Source organism: Eurytemora carolleeae, unplaced genomic scaffold, assembly GCF_000591075.1.
Source record: "Eurytemora carolleeae unplaced genomic scaffold, Eaff_2.0 scaffold723, whole genome shotgun sequence".
Lineage (NCBI taxonomy): Eukaryota > Metazoa > Arthropoda > Copepoda > Calanoida > Temoridae > Eurytemora > Eurytemora carolleeae.
Genome location: NW_019396747.1, coordinates 221,389 through 242,316, shown reverse-complemented (window position 1 = coordinate 242,316; position 20,928 = coordinate 221,389). Strand labels below are relative to the sequence as shown.

Below are 20,928 nucleotides of genomic sequence, written 5' to 3'. Positions count from 1 at the left end.
TGTAAACAAAGAACGGAACGGAACGGTAATAGAACAATTGGAATAATTCAACAAACAAGGAACAAACAATCTAACGGAAGATCCTCGTTCTAGAACGAGGAGCTTCTGTTAGATTGTTTGTTCCTTGTTCTAGAACGAGGAACGAACAATTAAAAAAAAACAGGAACACGCCCAGCCCTAGTTGGATTGGCAAACCCAGTGTCACATGTAGGTCTCATCGAGCTAAGTGATTCTTGAGTTTAATCGTAGAAATAAAGTACATATAGTACATGTACTATGCATGAATTATCAATCGGCCTCGATTTCAATGAATACTTCAAAAAAGATATCATATGTCATTGGCTTTTAAAATGTGGTAAATCAATTCTGGTGTCTTCTAAATGGACGGAGATATTAGTTCAAATTGGTAGACCACGCTTTGAAAATTCCGAGCTAGACGATTAAAACATTATTTATGGGTGTTGTGTTTCTGTAAGTATTTTTTTAATTACAATTTTCAATTACATTTTCTTACAAGCAACCTGAAGAGAGGATTTAAAATATAATTCTCGAACTATGTCTCTGGAATATATAAAAATAAGAAAGATCTGGTTGTTAACTGTTTATTGTTATTTTTTGTTAAAGATATCTAAATGCAAGGTCATTTGGTTAAAGCAACAATAGAAAATCAACATTCAGTGTATTGATCCATACGCCTACCAACGAAAAGTTGATGTTGTATATATCAATACAATGAAGACTACTTTCTATTTCAATTTGGATTTTTAAAAAGCTTTATAACAAGATAAGTCGTCTTCATTGTATTGATTTAAACGTCGACGACTTTACGTTGGTAGGCGTATGGATCAATACGCTGAAACCCGATGTTCTTTTGTACTTAGGGCTAGGCATGTTCTAACCGTTAAAAAATAAAAAAAATCAAGTAGCCGTTAATTTTACTTACCGTTTTTTATCGTTACTTAACGATCTCAATTTTATTAACGGCGTTAACGGAAAATTTTCAACAATCATTAACGGCTCCAGTCGTCAAGGGTCTATTTGATAATTTACGGTGCAAAAAGCCAACAAATTCTTAACGTTTAAAAAATAATTAAGGGCACTAGCATTTGAACTATATTTATCCTTTTTCGATATAAATCAACTATATTTATCCTATTCTGAGAAAAAAACCCAGATTCTTTCACGACTGGACCAACTCCAAATTTTTGTTAGCAAAAATCAAAGGTTACCTCTATTCGTTTTCTCAGCTGTGATCACAGAAGACATTTAAAAACATCAAAACACGTAATTTTTTTAAAAGTTTAATGCAATTTTCAGCAGAAGAAAAAACGAAATTAAACGTTTTGAAAAAATCCGTTCCGTTTTCGTTTTCAACCGTTAATTTATTTTTCAAAAACAGCTAATCCGTTTCGTTAACGGTTTAAAAATTAACGGTTTTTGCCGTTTATCAACGGACTCTTCCGTTAATTTTCGAAAAATTCCGTTCCGTTAACAGAACTTTGCCCAGCCCTAACTGCACATTAAATTTTGAATTTCTTTTAATGATGCAACTAAATACAATTTCCATTTTCATCTTTGTTTCTTTTTCCACTTCTACTTAACGGTGACACCATCTCCTTAAATACGAAGGATGTTTTATATTATTGTTTAAATAAAATACACTTGATATAACTACTGTAGCTAATGTAACTACTTTAAGGAGAAATTAATGGGATTTTACTTTAAAAAAACTGAATTCAATATTTGCTTAGAACATTTTCAGGATATGTTAGAGGGATGTTTTAATTTTGAAGAAATTCAAATTAATATTTAAAATAATGAAAAATAGATTCGGAAATAAAATAAAATTAAGAACTTTGCTTACCAAATCCGAACTGTTTTACATCTTTCCCAGGTCTAGGGTTTAGATTACATCATGGTATTTTTATATAAAACATAATATCAGAAATTTTCTCATTTTTTTTCGATAAAAAAATTCTTGTTTGAAGGGACTGTCGACAGTGAGTACTCTTAAGCCATCTATATATATTTTTTAACTTTAATAATTTATTTTTGGATAAGGGTTGTGGGCACAAGCTCACGCATACACGAAATATCAATAAATCAAGCCATACTTTGCTTGTCTGGGTGTCTGCTTGTTGTATTAAATCAACGTCAATACGGCTGAACCGATCGGGCCCAAATGTGTTGTGGGACCTCACCTAATCCCAGAGAAGGTTTAAAGAAATTTTTGTTTGTTTTTGTTTTACAATGAATACAAAGAGAAAATGTTCACAATTGAAAAAGAGGATGAGCGCAAAGCGCCCTTTAAGCCTATATTTGTTAAAAATAAGGAAAATCCGCAAATCATTTTTATAGAGAACCGTTAAACTAATCACTTCATTACAAATAGAAAAACAGAGATAGCTTGATTATTTTTGTGAAGGTATTCAAGGTACCACCATTGTAAATCAAACATCCAACTCTTTAAATGCATGAGATTACGTTTAAACACCACAGTTTAATTAAAGGATAAGACACTTTAGAGAAGACATGTATAAAAGCCATAGATAACAGAAAAACATAATGTAAGCTAACAAATCGTCTTATTTAAAGAGTTATAGGTCGTCTTCACAGTCTTATCCTATTTGGTTTTTGTAAAATAATCATGATGTTCTGCCTGTCGTCTATTTGTGTAATATTTGCGCATCCTCCGTCCAATGTAGAATCACACGTTGTACAGTAGTCAAATTCAGGCTATAATTATTATAGTATTATAGAATTGTTGTACAGCTGCTACAATTATCAACAGTATTATAAAATTGTTTTGCAGGCTGCCATGTACATTATTTTATTATCATTCATGCATAGTCATAGTCACTCCAGCCATTTACCCGCGCTTTGTATTAAATTGTGTTTTCCATTTATTTATGCAGTACGCTATAGTTATTTGTTAGTATAATTGTAATTAAACCTTTTAGATCAATTTATATATTCCGTTAGTCTTGATTTCTCTTTCATGGACTAGCTTATTGTCGATTGGCCCATTCATGGCACGCCAAGGAAAATCCCGTGGAATTTATTTTTAAAAGTAAAAAATGTATAATTTGAACAAAACTAAACTTACATCATTCTCTAATCTTTCTTTGACTCTGCATCTCGGGGAAGCTATTTCTCTAAAAAAAATAAGTTAGCAGCTTAGAATATCTACTTGTTAGGTACAAAATTATTTTTAACGCTACTTCTATATTGTAATAATAGTATTATATTGTAAAATTGCACTGTCTATATTGTTTCTTTATCATAATAAACCTATGTAAGAAAACATAATTCAAACGGAACAAGGTTAATTTAAAAATTAGACTTGTTCAGTTTGGAGCATATTTAACCCCATCCTGATTGGGCTATTTTTTCTAATATAGATAGGGGGGGGGGGGTTTCCCTGTAGAGTCCCTCGCCCTGGCCCAACTTTTTGAAACCGCTTATTAAAAAACAATATACCTCTAAATAAAATATTTAGGGAATTATCAAAAAGTACGTTGAAAAAATGTTGAAAAATATTTATTTTCACTTTTGACACATTTTCTTACATTCATTTTTAAACTCTTTTCAAATAAATAAATGTTTGTTTTGTATCTTGACTTTACACTGCACCGTACAGTAGTTTAACCGTTCTCCACCCTACCTTATGCATAAAAAGCAAAAGGGGGTTGGCCCCCCCTCAAAAAAACGGCCGTAGGGTTAATAAATATAAATCAAACATCCTGTAGCCGCTAATCTTAAGGTAAATATTTTTGTTTGCTGCGCATGTTCATTATATAGTAAACAAAAACAGATTAGGTTACAGCTGAGTACGGTTTCCATTTGCAATTGCGCAAAAATAGGCAAAACTGTAGCTGGCTAACTTCTTTCACAGACATTGGAATTGGTCGATGAATTCGAGATCGTCTTTTTAACGGATTTTTTTTATTAGTATAGTAAGCATTTTTTAAGATTTTCTTCGTCAAGAAATTTAGAATTTGTTTATTTATGCTTTTATTGTACTCGTCTAGGAACGTACGAGGGGAAACCATGGGTGCACGGGCCCTCCCTACGCGAACCTCCCTGGGTGGGACTTTAATCATATAATATTTTTTATTACATCTGGAGATTTGTTGAACATTTTTCATATTGGGTTCAGTACTTTAAAAGCTTTTCATTATCTTTTTTTTTAAATCATCTTTTAAATTTCTTTTTTCATTTCTGGAAAATTCACAAACTCACAAAGTAGTTTAATTAATGTAGACTCAATTAAAAGGTTTAAAGTGACTGCAGACATAATTTCAATTCTGATTCACAACAATACCCTTCAAAGCTTTTTCTGATCAAATGTTGCATTTAATATCCATGTTTCCCATTTTGAGAACTGATTATTTTCATTTGTGACAATACAAAGACGATATTATATTACATAATTAAGGTTGTCTCAAATAAGGGCAAATAAGGTTCTACAGAGTACAGAGCTGTTTGTAATCGGATTTTCAAGATTTTTAGAAAATGTTCTCATTCCAGTCGGAAATTTTAGAAGCCTAAAATTGGTCTCATTGAATCGGAAATTGTACGTAGATTTAAAAATGGTCTCAATCTTGAAAATCCGTATACAAATGAGTCTGGATACCCTTATTCTCCGTTTTTTAGGAATTTTTATTTATTTTTTAGATATTATATATTAAATGAAAACTTTGTATTTTTCAAATTTGTATTTTACTTGTTATTCCATTTTGAAGAACACTCCCCGTCACAGCTGAGTCCATGAGCAGTAAGAGCTATAAATAGTAATTTACGAAATAATTATGAACTTGTCAATTCCTTGATTTAAAATATTCTAAAAACTGTACCCTATGATCCGAACGAGGGAAACTGATCTAAAGATTTTGACCTAAAAAGATCTAATCTGGAATATCTGGAGTTGGATAGGGGTTTTAGTTCAAGTAACAATTGTCAGGTAGAAGATTTGAACCTATAACAACACGCCTGTCAATCTATATAATATATCTGTCGATGTATCTATCTATATAACGTGCTGTATCGGAGAGTTAAAACTACACGATAATTTCTTTACAAACTTCTTAATAATTAGTTCATTATCCCCTTAGTTCGGTTTCTTTTAGGTCAGTTTCCATATCTTTAAATAAATATTTGTTGTTCTTATTCAAAGAATTTTGCTTACTTACGTGTCATCCTGTCAGTCTCCGTACATAATGAACAGAGATCCCAGTCTTGCCAGTGCCCAGCTCTAGGACATAAATAGATAACAGTGCCCAGCTCTAGGACATAAATAGATAAAAGTGCCCAGCTCTAGGACATAAATAGATAAAAGTGCCCAGATATAGGTGTTAATAGATAAAAGTGCCCAGCTCTAGGACATAAACAGATAAAAGTGCCCAGCTCTAGGACATTAATAGAAAAAAGTGCCCAGCTCTAGGACATAAAAAGATAAAAGTGCCCAGCTTTAGGACATAAATAGATAAAAGTGCCTAGCTCTAGAACATAAGTAGAATAAAGTGTCCAGCTTTAGGACATAAATAGATAAAAGTGCCCAGCTCTAGGACATAAGTAAATAAAAGTGTCCAGCTCTTGGACATAAAAAGATAAAAGTGCCCAGCTCTAGAACATAAAAAGATAAAAGTGCCCAGCTCTAGAACATAAATTAACAAAAGTGTCCAGCTCTTGGACATAAAAAGATAAAAGGGCCCAGCTCTAGAACATAAATTAACAAAAGTGTCCAGCTCTAGAACATAAAAAGATAAAAGTGCCCAGCTCTAGAACATAAACAGATAAAAGTGCCCAGCTCTAGAACATAAATAGACAAAAGTTCCCAGCTCTAGGATATAAATAGATAAAAGTTCCCAGCTCTAGGATATAAATAGATAAAAGTGACCAGCTCTAGAACATAAATAGATAAAAGTCTCCAGCTCTAGGTCATAAGAAGATAAATTAAGTACCCAGCTCTAGAACATAAAAAGATAAAATTGCCCAGCTCTAGGACATAAAAAGATAAAGTGCCCAGCTCTAAGATATAAATTTATACAAGTGCCCAGCTCTAGGATATAAATAGATAAAAGTGCCCAGATATAGGACATAAGTGGAAAAAAGTGCCCAGCTCTATTTCAACAAAAAGATAAAATTGCCCAGCTCTAGATAGTACAAAGATAAAAGTGCCCAGATCTAGGAAATAAATAGATGAAAGTGCCCAGCTCTAGAACATAAGTAGATAAAAGTGCCCAGCTTTATGCCAAGGTAACACAAATATAAAAGAGCCCGGCCCTAAATTGCAAAAATATTAAAGTGCATTGCTCTAGGTTCATAAAAAGAAAGAAGTGCCCAGCTCTAAAAAAAAAAAAAAAAAGATCCCAGTACTATTAAAATATTAAAGTGCCTAGGTCTAGGAAACAAAAAAAGACTTTTGGAAAATGGACAGAAAAAAGATTGTTTTACAAACTTCGTATTCATATTTCTATATAAACAAAACACTGTTGTATTCCTAGTTTTAAATGAACAAAACTCTGTATTCGTAATTCTTGAATAAACAAAACTTTTTATTCCTAATTCCTTAAAATTCAAGAGTTTGAGTTCCTTATTAGTTGATAAGGGAAACTAAGTTTTACCAATTCATTAAGAAACAAAATAATGTGTACTAGTTACTAGGGAATCCAACGCAATTCAATCGTGCTCATTCATTAATAATTCTTTAAAACTTTCTTGCGTTTGTGTTTCAATTTTGAAATGATATTCCATTTGATCCTTGATTTTGTTTTCAAATTTAAAAAAAATCCTTTTCAACTTCACCAGTGGCATGCAAAAAACGCTGTTGCACAAAAATGCCTTGAGTGTCCGAATGTAAAATTATTTAAGCACGAATATACTTGCAAAGCAAATACTTTATTATAGTTCAATTGCGCGCAATTTATTGGTTCAAGCGAAAGCGATCAATGCACGCAATTGCGCAAAATTCGCGCCACGGAATTTCGATTGGAAATCCTTATAATAACTCTGTCGTACGTGAATGAACAAAACATTTTATTTCAATTTTGTTGAATCACAACAAACTATCTACTCTACCTGAAAAACTATCTACTCTACCTGAAAAAAAGGAACTCTGTATCACAAAATGAATATCCCTCTCCACCGACCATACAACTACTAGTACTAGTATAACTATCTACTCTACCTGAAAAACTATCTACTCTACCTGAAAAAAAGGAACTCTGTATCACAAAATGAATATCCCTCTCCACCGACCATACAACTACTAGTGCCATTCTTAACCTGTAAAACGTTATTAAGGTAAATTTGTTAAATTGAAAAACACTAGGACGGCCCAATGTTGTATTTTGTTATTTAGCAAAAATATGATGCTTAAGAGCCATATAATAGTTTTTTGTCAAAATAAGACTTGATTCCTCTATTAAATATTTATTGTACCATTTGTGTACAATTTTTATCGATACCTTTTATTTTTTTAAAATTCAAGATTATTTTCAATTTTTTCCCTCGGTATAATTAAATATTAAACTTAGCAAAAATGTTAAAATATAAAAGGTTAAAACATAAAATGTTAAAACATAAAATGTTAAAACATTAAATGTTAGAACATAAAATGTTAAAACACGTAATATTAAAACCTAAAATGTTAAAACATACAATATTAAAACATAAAATGCTAAACATAAAATGATGTAATATTTAAACCATGATATAATATGTAGAGTGTGATTATATACTGAAGATGAATCAACCCTTTCCCCGGTTCTGAGCAGAGTAGAAAACCTGGAGATTGGACGGTGTACAACCATCCTTTCTAGAATACAGACGCAGAGTTTATTCTCCCGTTTGTATAGAAAGGCTGGGTAGCTTGCACAACATACAGCTAACAGAAAGCTAACAGAAAGATGAATCTACAAATGTCACTAGGGAACACAGAAGACCACCAGCATCTTCCCCCATCATTTTACATGAATATGTATCATCAGACTCATCAGTCTCATCAAGACATTGACCAATTATACTCGTACTGGCTATTCGGGACTACCCCCTGATTGTAACAATTCCAGCTAGTCCAATCAGGGACCTAAATACACCAGACAAACTATATATTCTCAAGCTGGTTTTTTATACAAGGCCATTAATGATACAGAGCAACCAACGGATCCAGGAGAAACAAGTCCAACTACAGTTTGGCTAGCTCAACTACAAGTTAGGGAAACTTCTACAGCTGGTTCTATAAACAGAAACACTGCAGATACAGAACCACCAAGGAGTATAAATGGAGGAGGACTGGACTGTATTGCAAGTACTTCAGGAGCTGCTCTGTACTCAGAAGAAGATTCTACACAAGGACTCAACCTTGTGGATGGCCAAGAGCAGCTAGAATATCAAAATAGACAAATGACTCAAAGAGAGGAAGATATTTTGGGAGATATTTTGGGATAGGATCTACCATCCTCCTGATATGGTTGAGAAACCTGGAGGTTTATGGTTCACAGGAGATTTTAAGAGATCTTGGGAAAGCTGCTTTTTACAGACCGCTCTCCCCAACCATTAGCTGGGGAAATATCAACTTGGATGCAGAGTAAAAAGAATTCCCCAGAGATACTCCAGAACCAGATCCTCCTCCAGTTCAATCTCCAACCCCAGAACATCTTTTAATTTCAGGAACAGCTAAGAAACTTGGTAAATCATTATATGAACCAGCAGAAGATATAGAAGCTGCAGTTGACAAACTACAAGCTATAGTTGAAGAACAGCTACCCTAATTAAAGGAAGACATATCCTCCTCTAGATCCTCCAACCCTAGGACTCCTTGTCCAGATATTGAACTAAAAGGCCTATCTGAATCTGAGGCAGCTGCTCAGGACAATCCTACTCCCGAACTGCTCAACAAGGCACATGAGTTTAGAAAATTATATATATGCATGATATATCCTCATTTGAATCATCCAATCCTAGGACTCCTCGTCCAGATATAGAGCTAGAAGACTTAACTGAATCTGAGGAATCTCCTCAGGGCAATCCTTCTCCAGAGCTGTTCAACAAAGCATTCAAGGTTAGAGATCCTGAACTAATACACCTAGATGAGATGGACAAAGCTGATGAAGCTGTTCAGAGACATCCTGGTTGAGAACAGCTAAATGAAACCTAAAAAGGCATTCAGTTGAAGACTTGAGAGCCACCCCTTTTTATCAGTTCTCTCCATAGAATAACCCATTCCTTGTTATATATTCTATTGAGAATAGAGGGATCTTATAGTAGTGTTATATTTGGTCCTAAACACTACACCAGCATATCATGAAAAATGGAAACTCTTCAGCTCCTAATTCATATGCGTCTGTGGCAGGACAGAATAGGTTTCAAGCTCCCAATGTTTACTCTGCATCTAAAGGAAGAGAAAGATTAGGGAGTGTCAAAAGATCTGCTCCAGTAACCGAATCAGAGCCCCAACCTGTAAAGAGAAGAAATACTGAGAAAACTGTTGTTACTGGTTCTAGTTTGGGAAAAACTAGAAAGATGCAAAGCCCCCGGAGGATATTTTTGTCTATTATTTGCACAAAACAACCATTAAGGAAGACATGCAATGTGGCAGACTTGGCTGAGGGTTATATACATATTTCAGTTGAAGATATTGAGCGAAAGAGCAGAGACAATACACATGTATCCAGCTATAAGATATCAGTTCCTGCTGAGGATCTTGTCAAAGCTATGGATCCTACTTTATGGCCTCTGATGAGTAATGCAAACCCCGGTATTTGGCAACTTAGAGAGGTTTCACCAATTCTGGTGATGCAGAACTGGTTTACACATTTGCAGGACAATGTAATTGCATGAAACCATCGATAATAATAATCAACTATGTGTATAGAGCTATAACTCTGGAGGATTTGGATTAGATAAGCAAGAATTTATAGGCCATCTTCAATTATTTTCCGACATTGTGTGCGTTCAAGAACACTTTGTTTTAAACTCTGGGAGCAAAAAGTACAATAATACGGAAAAAATCATTTCGGCATGTGGATACAACTTTCTATATGTTCATTTCACCAGCTGTAAAGGATAACAATGTTATAACCCGAGGAAGGGGGAAGAGAGGCTTAATCACAATGAGGAAGAAATGTTTATCAAATATGTTTCACAAATTAAATGTGAAAACTTCAGAATTCAGGCAACAAAGTTTACTTTTCCACTAAGTTCACTCCTTCTTATCAACTTGTATTTGATGCATGATCCTCAACATGATTTTAATGATCAAGAACTTTTTCAAACTCTGGCTGAGATCAATGATATATATGCTTTCCAGTGTTCTTATTTGCTGTGATCTAAACTGTGACTTTAGAAGAAATACTCAGTTTGTGAACTCAATTTCAGATTTTGTGAATAATCTAAATTATCAAGTAATATGGAACCAAGCTCATATTAATCAGAATATTCAAGAAATTGATTATACTTATTCAAATAAGATAAATGGGATCACTCATTGCTCCACAACAGATCACTTTATTTCAAAATGAAACCTTTTATAATTTCATTACAGAGGCGGTAAAGTGAATTGTCCTAACAATACTTCAAACCATCATCCAATATTTTGTAAATTGAATGTAGACAATCTAAATCGTAGTTTTATAAGTGAGATACCTGTTTTAAAAAACCAAGTTGGAAAAAAGCAAATGAAGCTGAAAAATTGAGCTAAAAACTATCTTGATCTTAAACTTCAAGAAACTAACATTCCCATGAACTGTGAAAGTTGTAAATCAATGCATTGCAGCTTACATTATGATGAGATTGAAGATTATTCTATGAACATTTGTGAATCCATAGAGCTTGCAGCTAAGGAGTGTTTATCGTGAACAAACAATCATAGACAAAATAGAAAAAGAACTATGCCAGGATGGAATGAGTATGTGCGCCTTTATCAGGAAGAAAGTAAGTTTTGGTTTATGGAGGGCTGCAGGAGCTCCGAACAATGGTGAATTATATGATACCATGAAAAGATTTAAAATACAGTATAAATATGCAGTAAGACGGTTTAAAAGAGGAATGGACGGCGAACAGACGGATACATTTCTGAATGGAGTATTAAATGGAGGACAATAAAGAAGATTAGAGGAAATGTCAAGGTAACCAGTGATTGTGTGTATGGAGTTACAGGTTCAGAAAATATTAGAGGAAATGTCAAGGTAACCAGTGATTGTGTGTATGGAGTTACAGGTTCGGAAAATATTAGAGGAAATGTCAAGGTAACCAGTGATTGTGTGGATGGAGTTACAGGTTCGGAAAATATTTCAAACATGTTTGCAAATATATATTCAAGAGCTGTACTCAAGACATGAAGATAAAACTGTGGAATATTTATCAAGAGCTGTACTCAAGACATGAAGATAAAACTGTGGAGTATTTGTCAAGAGCTGTTCTCAATACATGAAGATAAAACTGCGGAATTAGATTCTTTAGAAAGAAATATTAGTGAGAAAATAACGGGAAAACATATTTTAGATGTGACAAGGATTACAACAACAGATGTAAAGAAAGCACTTAAAACCTGGAAAAAGTGATAATGTATTTGATTTTACATCAGATTGCATTCAGAATTCATCTGATTTATTGATAAACCATGTAACAAAGCTGTTTCAAAGTTTCGTTTTATATAGAAATGTGCCAAAATTTCTCTTAATTTGTACTCTTATCCTGATAACCAAGGATAACCTAGGGGATACAGCTTCTAGTGAGAATTACAGAGCAATTGCAATAGGAAACTTAAAAATTAAATGGTTTGATTCTTTAATTCTTATCATGGAGAATGACAAACTAAATATGGACGAATTACAGTTTGGTTTTCAGAAAGGAACTGGAACGAATATGTGTTCCTGGGTAATAACGTCAGTTATAGATTATTATAACCGAGCTGGAAGACCTGTTTTTGCTTGTTAAATGGATTTATCCAAAGCCTTCGATGGTGTTTCCTGGATACAGCTATTAAAGGAACTTGAAGAGAGAGAAGTAACTCCAGCTGTTCTGAGAACATTATTATATTTATAAAGAGGGCTAACATACCAGGTACGATGGAACAGTAGTGTATCTAGACTTTTTAAAAGTTTACAACAGTGTGAAACAAGGAGCAGTTTCCTCTCTTATCCTAGTTGTTATATACATGAACAAATTGATATCAAGATTAAGATTTTATGGCAGCGGATGTCAACTTGGAGGAGTTTTCATGGGCATATTTAAATATGCAGACGACATTATATTGCTTGCTTCTAGTAGAAACCGTTTACAAAATATGGTGAAAATATGTGAACAATTTGCAAACTTATTTTCAATGAAATTTAGAACTAATAATGTAGTTGAAAAGTTTAAGACTAAATGTATAATTTTACAAAATATCCAATCGATATTTTAAAAATTTTACCCATTCATCTTAATGATATACCATTACCATATGTGGATCATGTAAAACATCTTGGATGCACGCTACAAACAGATAATTCATTTACTCGTGATACAAATCAGAAACGTGTTTAGAATTTATTCGTCTTGGAACACTGCAGTAAGAATTGTGTTTAAATTACCAAACACTTGTAATAGATATTTTATCGAACCACTGTCACAGTCCTCTCATTTTATGACCATGTTCGACTGCAGTAGATTTGTTTCATTCATTTATTCATTAGAAAATTCGTCAAAATTTGTATCAGACTTTTGAAAAATCTTTTAAAATTTAATCAAAGGTCAGTAAATGCAAAAAATCGGAGAAATAATTGCGGACAAATGCAACAAAGATTTGAATATAGTCGACAAACGTATTGTAAAAAATTATATGAAATACACGTTGAAGAAGAATGGAGGATTCCATTTTTAAATGAACTAATTTCTGCAAAAAACAATAAGATTGTTATCAATGGAGTTGACCAAGCTGAGCTTGACGATATTATTAATTTTATATGCACGACTTAATTATATCATAATTTTGTTTCTTGTATTTATATTCATTTTTTATATATATTCTTATAATTTTTCTTTTGTCTGTTTTAATTTGTACCAATTATTTAAATTGTGTACGTTCCCGAAATAAATAATAATAAAGATATATTTAGATCAATAAATAGAAAAGCTGCTAAATCACATTCATTCAAAATTTGCGAGATATATCTAAACATAAAGAGCGAGAGAGAACATTAATCGGATTTATAAAATGAAGTATCGGGACCAAGAGAAAGACATTTGTACAAATGATTGATTTCGAAAACCCAAAGATTTATGTCTGTAATTGTAATCGATAGTAGCAATAATCATTAGAATGGTAAAATATAAAATGTTAAAACATAAAATGTTAAAACATAAAATCTTAAAACATAAGGTGTTAAAACATAAAATGTTAAAACATATAATGATTAAAACATAAAATGTTAAAACATAAAATGTTAAAAAATAAAATGTTTTAACATAAAATGTTAAAACATAAAATGTTAAAAAATAAAATGTTAAAACACAAAATGTTAAAACATAAAATGATAAAATGTTAAAACATAAAATGTTAAAACATAAAATGTTAAAACATAAAATGTAAAAACATCCTAAGTTAAAACATAGAATGTAAAAACATAAAATGTTATAAAACATAAATGATTAAAAATAAAATGTTAAAACATTTTTTAAGTTAATGTAAAACCTTCCTTCTATTCATAGAGTCATATCTGTTTTACAAAGTTTCTCTTTATTCACAGAATTCAAGATATTTGTTCAGTGTACATAAAAACAGAATTCAAGATATTTGTTCAGTGTACATAAAGACAGAATTCAAGATATTTGTTCAGTGTACATAAAAACGACGATATCTTCACTTTTGTTGCTCAGACAAATATATAAAGAATACCGTTGTAAATCAGACATGCCACTCTCAATATGTAGTGTCACATAAAATTAAATTTATAATAGTCCTTTAAATGATAGTTATACAAAGCTTTAATGATAGTCCTATACACCTTTAATGATAGTTCCATAAACCTTGAATGATAGTTCTATAAACCTTGAATGATAGTTCTATAAACCTTGAATGATAGTTCCATAAACCTTGAATGATAGTCCAATAAACCTTTAATGATAGTCCCATAAACCTTTAATGATAGTTTTATAAACCTTTAATGATAGTCCTATAAACCTTTAATGATAGTTTTATAAACCTTTAATGATAGTCTTTCAAACCTTTAATGATAGTTCTATAAACCTTTAATGATAGTCCTATAAACCTTTAATGATAGTTTTATAAACCTTTAATAATAGTCCTACAAACCTTTAATGATAGTCCTATAAACCTTTAATGATAGTTCTATAAACCTTTAATAATAGTCCTATAAACCTTTAAATGGTATTAATCGATTATGAATGTTATATGTAGATGTTCAAACTTACAAAAACTGGAAAAGAAGTTTATTCGTATTATTGTACTTTTGTTAAAGTAATTATTTCCCCTACCTTGCATTTAAGACCGTGAACAGTTTTTAGAGATAAATCTCCCTCGCAGTAGGATTTAGGGGCCAGCTTAGTGTAATGATCAACTTGTACAGGAGACGAACAGGTCCTACAAATCTTAAAAAAGGTGAATATTAGCTAATCATTTTATCTTTGCAACCTGACGTTGTAGACTTCTGGTATTTTACTAGATCTAATTTAGTCAAATATTAAAGTGCACACTGTCATTTTACAAAGATATAGGGATTAAAAAATCAGAGTTTTCTGCTTTTCTGATTCATTGATTTCAAACATGCAAAATAAAACTGATACCAAATAGATTTAACTCATTTATGTTTTGCATCTTTTTTTATAAAGTTTCATAAACCTTTCATTTATTCATTCCAGACATTTTATAGATAGGACATTTAAGAAACAGGACATTACACAGAAATGAAATCTTATCGACAGGCCACTTCATAGACAAAGTAGGCATTTTATTAGATAAAACAAATTGTTTCTTTTTTCACACAAATGTTTTTTCTTAATATATATATATCAGCAATAAACTTTATTAAATAAACAAAAGAAAATGTTCTGAACTTTTTTTAAGAAGATATAAATATATATTTATATTTCATCAATTTATTATTCAATCAAAAAACAGATAAAAATCCTCATACACAATGTTCCATGGACCAATTGACAAGGACCAATCTTCAGTGAGGTCTGTTCTCAATTGCAGAATATTCCAGTATTTTTTCTGTTTGCGTATTTTCAGGATAGAGTTGGCGGATCAGTGTTATTTGAATTTTAAAAAAAAATTACCAATTCATTCGAAGCTCTTTATCTCGGTGTCGCGGCATTTGTTTAGAATTTCTGTTCTTTTGTTTCAAAGATTTTTCTTTATTTTCTATGATTATCAACGTTTTTTCCATCATACAAAGCTGGCAGGATCTAGTTTCCTTGTCATATGTTGATACCGATGCTCTGATACTCCAGGTAATTGTGAAAGGTTTTTTCTGCTCCTTCAGCTTCCATACATATGTGGAGAGAGATGCACTGTGTGCCTGTTCTTTATGGTTAAAGGAGGATTTATGGTTGGTAAATTACAAGCTTTCTCTTTCAATGTGTTCTGTTTGTATAAAACCTTCTTGTTGTGTCCACTGATGATCTTAGCCATTGTTTCACGACCGAATCCGGCCGCCTAACCCTATCCCTGCTGGGGTACTTGAAAACCAGGATATGCTGGGGGGGGTCAATTTGACCCCCCCCCCCTCTAAATCTCATGTTTTATGTCCAAGTATGACAAATGATACATCATTAGAAAGTTCTTGTGCTCTACTTTTAGAATCTGCAAAAAAATTTGCAAATTTGCAAAAATTGATTTTTTTATCGCAAAATCCAGTTATATAGTAAAAATGTTTGCAAAAAAAAATTTGTCCAAAAAATGAAAAATTATACATTTTTGAAAAGCTCTTGACCATGCCATTTCAAATATGCAAAAATTTTTGCAAAATTTTAATAACCTGATTTTTAATCAAGAAAAACTAAAAATGTGCAAATTTCCTTTGACAGGTTGTCTTCAAAAAATTTGCATTTTTTCTCGCAAAATTTGTGCAATCCGTTTCTTTATGTCATAGGCTTTCCAAAAAGCTAAATTTTATCAAAATCTGACAAGTGAAAGTGGGTCAAAACAAAGATTTAGTTTGTTACAGGCAAAAGCAGTCATTCAGGCAGTGTGCCTGAGGACTCAGGCAGTTAGTATTAAAGCCCGGTTTTAGGCCTAAGGGGAGGGCTTTGGGTATGTAAGAAAAGTTAGAAAATTTCAACAGCCTCAGACCAATACTTTTGGAGTTATGTAAAAAAAACTACAGGGGGGGGGGTCAAATTATCATAAAGTTTCAAGCAAGTCATGATCTGCACTATGGAGTTTGATTGGAACCAGGACTAAATCTCAGATCTCTTTTAAGCTCTCTCCCTAAAGACAACTGTGCAGTGCTCTGAATAGTGCCAGCTACGGGTTCAATCTATAAAAGATTGCCAGATTTGTTTATTTATAACTGTAAAAATAAATTTTGCAGAGAAGAAAATATATACAAAATTAGTATGTGTAAATAAAAAATCTTTACTAGCTCGAAAAATGCAATAAACTCTAACATGGTTGAATTTAAATTTAATTCAAACAAATATAAGGATAAAAGCTCATTTCTCAGATAAAAGAATGTAGTAATGCCTAATATCTTAATGTACCATAACCAGATCACAACAATAATACTTCTGTATTAAAATATCAAGTGTAACTGACAATAAATGGCGGACACGGATCTACGGTAAAGTTTACAAATCAAAACTAGTTGTGTTGCTGCACTACAGACTTGTCACCCCCCCCCCCCCAGACCCCAGGGGTTTCACATCTTTTGTGTGAAGAGCTGGTGGGCGAGGGAATCGAGAACATGATGATTCTGTCGCCCAAGGGCACGGCGAAGATCAGCTTTATCTCCTTGTAGTACTCCAATATCAGATTGTATGAGCTAAAATATCATATTAGAGCAGCTCAAAAGTTGCTGTCTCTTAATAAACAGGGTTCAAGATCATGACAAATAAATGTTCAAAGTTTACCAGAGAAAATCACTTAATATCAGAAGACTCATCAAGAGTTCTCCTTAAACCATCAACAGGCTTAAAATCACTATTAGAGCTGCACCCTTAACAGGCTTAACATCACTAGGAAAGCTTCCAGGAATCTCGAACCTGAAATTCAGCTCCTCTGGGAAGGGAGCAGCCACAGGACCCTCTATCAGCTCATCATGTCATGTCATGCAGTCCTCCTCCAGGATCTCTCGTGCTCCCTGCTCACCACAGAACTAGTACTAGAGAGAGGTTCAAGGACAAGGAGCAGCCACAGGAGGAACAACAGGCTTCTCCTGGTTAAACATCTTGATCTTTTTCCTATGGTCCTTGCCAGGACGGCTGGAGAAGTCAGATCCACACACCTATTTTCCAGTACAGCCCTGGTTCCAGAGATTAACGAATAGAACCCCTGCACTTCCCGAACATCTCTCCAGACTCCAAGTCCTACAGACACGAAGAGGCATCGGAGTAACTTCAAAACCATCGGGTTGAACAGACATCTTCTCAAGCACTTACTCATCCTTCTCATTCTTGACCCAGTCCTTAGTCTTCAGGGTACTAAAATATGATACGGTTGTGCTTTATGTACAATAAAACTTGTGTCTACTGGCTATATGAGAGATACCATTCAAACGTCCTTTTTGTTTAAAATAAAACCCAAAAATTAGCTCAACTCCATTATCTTTTACAGAGATGAATACGGAGACCTTCGTGTTTTCTACTTTCAAACCCCTCCCCATCTTCATGTTATTGAATCTTTTGTTCCCATCATTAAACACAAAAAACTAATCGGACATGATTGGTAATCTCAACCATTTATCATGACACAAGTTTAGTAGGTTGTCATTGTTTATAAAAGTTTTATACCAGCAACGACGAGTGTTGCGGTTTCTGTCCCATAGTTTAGTAAAACCAGGATCCATCTCTTGACTCCATAACCTTCAATAGTATTAGATATGCGAGAAAACAATGCATCCCACTGTATACAAGAAAGGAATAATCTCAAGAACTGACGAGGGTCAACCCAGACCGAAAAATATTTTCAATAAATGTGGAACTAACATCTACTTTTTTACTCTACAGAGGTTTGGTCTATCACCATCACCGAATTTTAAAAGGAATTGTCATTTCCTCAGTATCATCAGAACTCATCTATAACAGGGTTTGGAAGCAAACAGGGATCACTCATTAAACAAGGATCGCCCATCAACTTAGGATCAAAACTCATCTCAGGAGCACAACTCCTCTCAGGAACACAACTTCTCTCAGGAGCAAAACTAATCTAAGGAACACAACTCCTCTCAGGATCACAACTTATCTCAGGAACACAACTCCTCTCAGGATCACAACTTATCTCAGGAACACAACTCCTCTCAGGATCACAACTCTTCTCAGGAACACAACTCCTCTCAGCAGCACATCTTATCTCAGGGACACATCTTATCTCAGGAACACAACTCCTCTCAGGAGCACATCTTATCTCAGGAACACAACTTATCTCAGGAACACAACTTATCTCAGGAACACAACTTCTCTCAGGAGCAATCTCAGGAATACAACTCCTCTCAGGATTACAACTTATCTCAGGAACACAACTTATCTCAGGAACACAACTCCACTCAGGATCACAACTTATCTCAGGAACACAACTTATCTCAGGAACACAACTCCCCTCAGGATCACAACCCACCTAAGGATCTCCATTATGCTTAGGATCTCCATTATCCTTAGGATCTCCATTATTCTTAGGATCTCCATTATCCTTAGGATCTCCATTATTCATAGGATCTCCATTATTCTTAGGATCTCCATTATTCTTAGGATCTCCATTATTCTTTGGACGTACATTCTTCTTCCATCATTCTTAGGATCTACATCATTCTTAGGATCTCCATTATTCTTGGGATCTCCATTCTTCTTAGGATCTCCATTCTTCTTACGATCACACATCAGCTTAGGATCACCCATCATTCTAGGATCAGCCAACATTTTAGGACCAGACACCAAATCAATTTTTTCCATTATCTGAATATCATTTATCATCTCAACATCAGTCATTTTCTCAACATCAATCACTATCTGGGCATCAGCCATTTCCTGAACATCAGTTATCATCTCAGCATCAGTCATTATCTCGACATCGACCATCATCCTGGCATCAGCCTTCAGCATTAACGTAGCATCAGCCATCATCATTGCATCAGCTAGTGTATCAGCCATCAGCCACTATCTCTGCATCAGCCATCATCTTGGCATCAACCATATTTATATCAAAATATATATTTCAGTATTATCCAGTAAACAGTCACTTTTTCACGATTTTTCTCTATCTATGAATTGTACTATCTTTAAGATGTCCATTAAATGTCCTCCTTAGAAAATATTCTATCTTTACCTATGAGTTATCCTGTCTATAAAAAGCCCGATATTTGCAATGTCCTATCTAATGAAATGTCACCTCTCTGATTTTGTTAAGTTTTCTATGAATAATGACATTTCTTATATTTTTTATATTTCTGACCGGCAGCAAGTTATTGCGGAGTCTAAAAGGAGGTTAACACAATTACAAACTTAAACAAAAACTAAACAAAAGGAATTGAAAAAGTGAAAATAAATGTAGAATTCATGAATATACCAAATGTTTATCAGAAATATAAAAATTTCAAACCTCTTGATTTGGTTTTTCGCATGGTTGTCCCCAAACACATTTCTAAGAAAAATGTAGCATGAAGGAATAATATGTTATTGTAGGGTAGGTTAGGTTAGGCATTGTTTTGAAAAACGAAGAAAAAATCGATAGTTAACGACGCGACGGTAGGGTCGTTAACCCTATGAAGGCTGGGGGTCTGAATCTATGAATAGCCTTGGGGTGGCGTTTGGCGCCCCCCCCCCTTAGAAAAATGCCTTAGAGAATAGGTATAGGGTTAAAATGCATGTTTATAAATAATAGCCCAATTTTTCATGGCCAGCTCAAAGAAAAAAAAATAGACCGATAACTTTAATAGTTTGTGTGCTAGGGAGGGTGGAAAAAAATGCCTAAAAAGGGTCAAAAATTTGTTTTTAAAAATTTTGTTTTAAACAAATATCAAAGTGTGACACATGTTTCTACATGAATTTTTCAAGGGCTTTTCAAAAATATAGTTTCTAGATCTGTAGCTTTAGACACAAAAAATTCATGGGCTTTTTGGATTTTTTTCACAGACCGGACTTTTTTCCGCCCTTTGCCCTTTCCTATAAATCAAAAAAAATATTTTTTAACAAAAATCCTTTAAATTACTATTCATTGAAAGTCACAAAATTTTACTGTGATAGCGTCAAAAATGAGAGTGCTAGGACAAAAAAAAACTACAGAGACGGGCGCCAACCACCCCGTCCCCCGGCCTGTTGAGGGTTAACGATTGTTAACGAACTGCTTTCGTAAACGAAACGAGAATTTTTAACTAATTACACCTTTGCTTTTATTTTGTAAATCAAACCTTTCTGAAAACGATCGTTTCTTTATTAGCTTTCTTTTTGTCGTTAACTATTATTTCGTCTTTCAGAAAATTCAAAAGTGTCAAATACACATGGTAACAAGTAAATAAATTAATTGAGAACAAAATACTTTAACAAATGAATTCTTTTCGTCAATTGTCTAAAACTATATAATCAAGTATTATGAGTAAGGGTGAAACTATGCCATTGGCATTTTTTTGATAGAAATGCTCTAATCCAATTTGCACGTACTGGACAATATTTATAACAGCTTTACGACATTTAAACAATTTTATATAACTAGGCTTTTAGGGCGCTTCGCGCCCATCTTCGATTTCAACTTTTAATTGTGGCTTTATCTTT

At 33.3% G+C, this 20,928-nt stretch overlaps 1 protein-coding gene across 7 annotated transcripts in view; it reads right to left on the bottom strand.

Moving 5' to 3' along the window:
• Positions 1–1,520: 1,520 nt before the first annotated feature.
• The window catches only part of LOC111708145 (uncharacterized), a 41,699-nt gene continuing 22,291 nt past the window's right edge, over positions 1,521–20,928 (bottom strand). For 3 of the 7 annotated variants that reach the window (XM_023481423.1, XM_023481426.1, XM_023481425.1), the window contains 9 exons: positions 19,760–19,801; positions 14,482–14,595; positions 7,211–7,287; positions 5,193–5,254; positions 4,727–4,784; positions 3,107–3,155; positions 2,660–2,736; positions 1,865–1,896; positions 1,521–1,616 (listed from right to left, as the gene is read on the bottom strand). In XM_023481423.1, the coding sequence (XP_023337191.1) occupies positions 1,594–1,616; positions 1,865–1,896; positions 2,660–2,736; positions 3,107–3,155; positions 4,727–4,784; positions 5,193–5,254; positions 7,211–7,287; positions 14,482–14,595; positions 19,760–19,801 (534 nt within the window). In that variant the 3' untranslated portion in view covers positions 1,521–1,593. Of the gene's footprint in view, positions 1,617–1,864; positions 1,897–2,659; positions 2,737–3,106; positions 3,156–4,720; positions 4,785–5,188; positions 5,255–7,101; positions 7,169–7,210; positions 7,288–14,481; positions 14,596–19,759; positions 19,802–20,928 lie in introns of those variants that run through there. The other 4 variants (XM_023481424.1, XR_002766596.1, XM_023481428.1 and 1 more) reach the window with 4 other exon arrangements.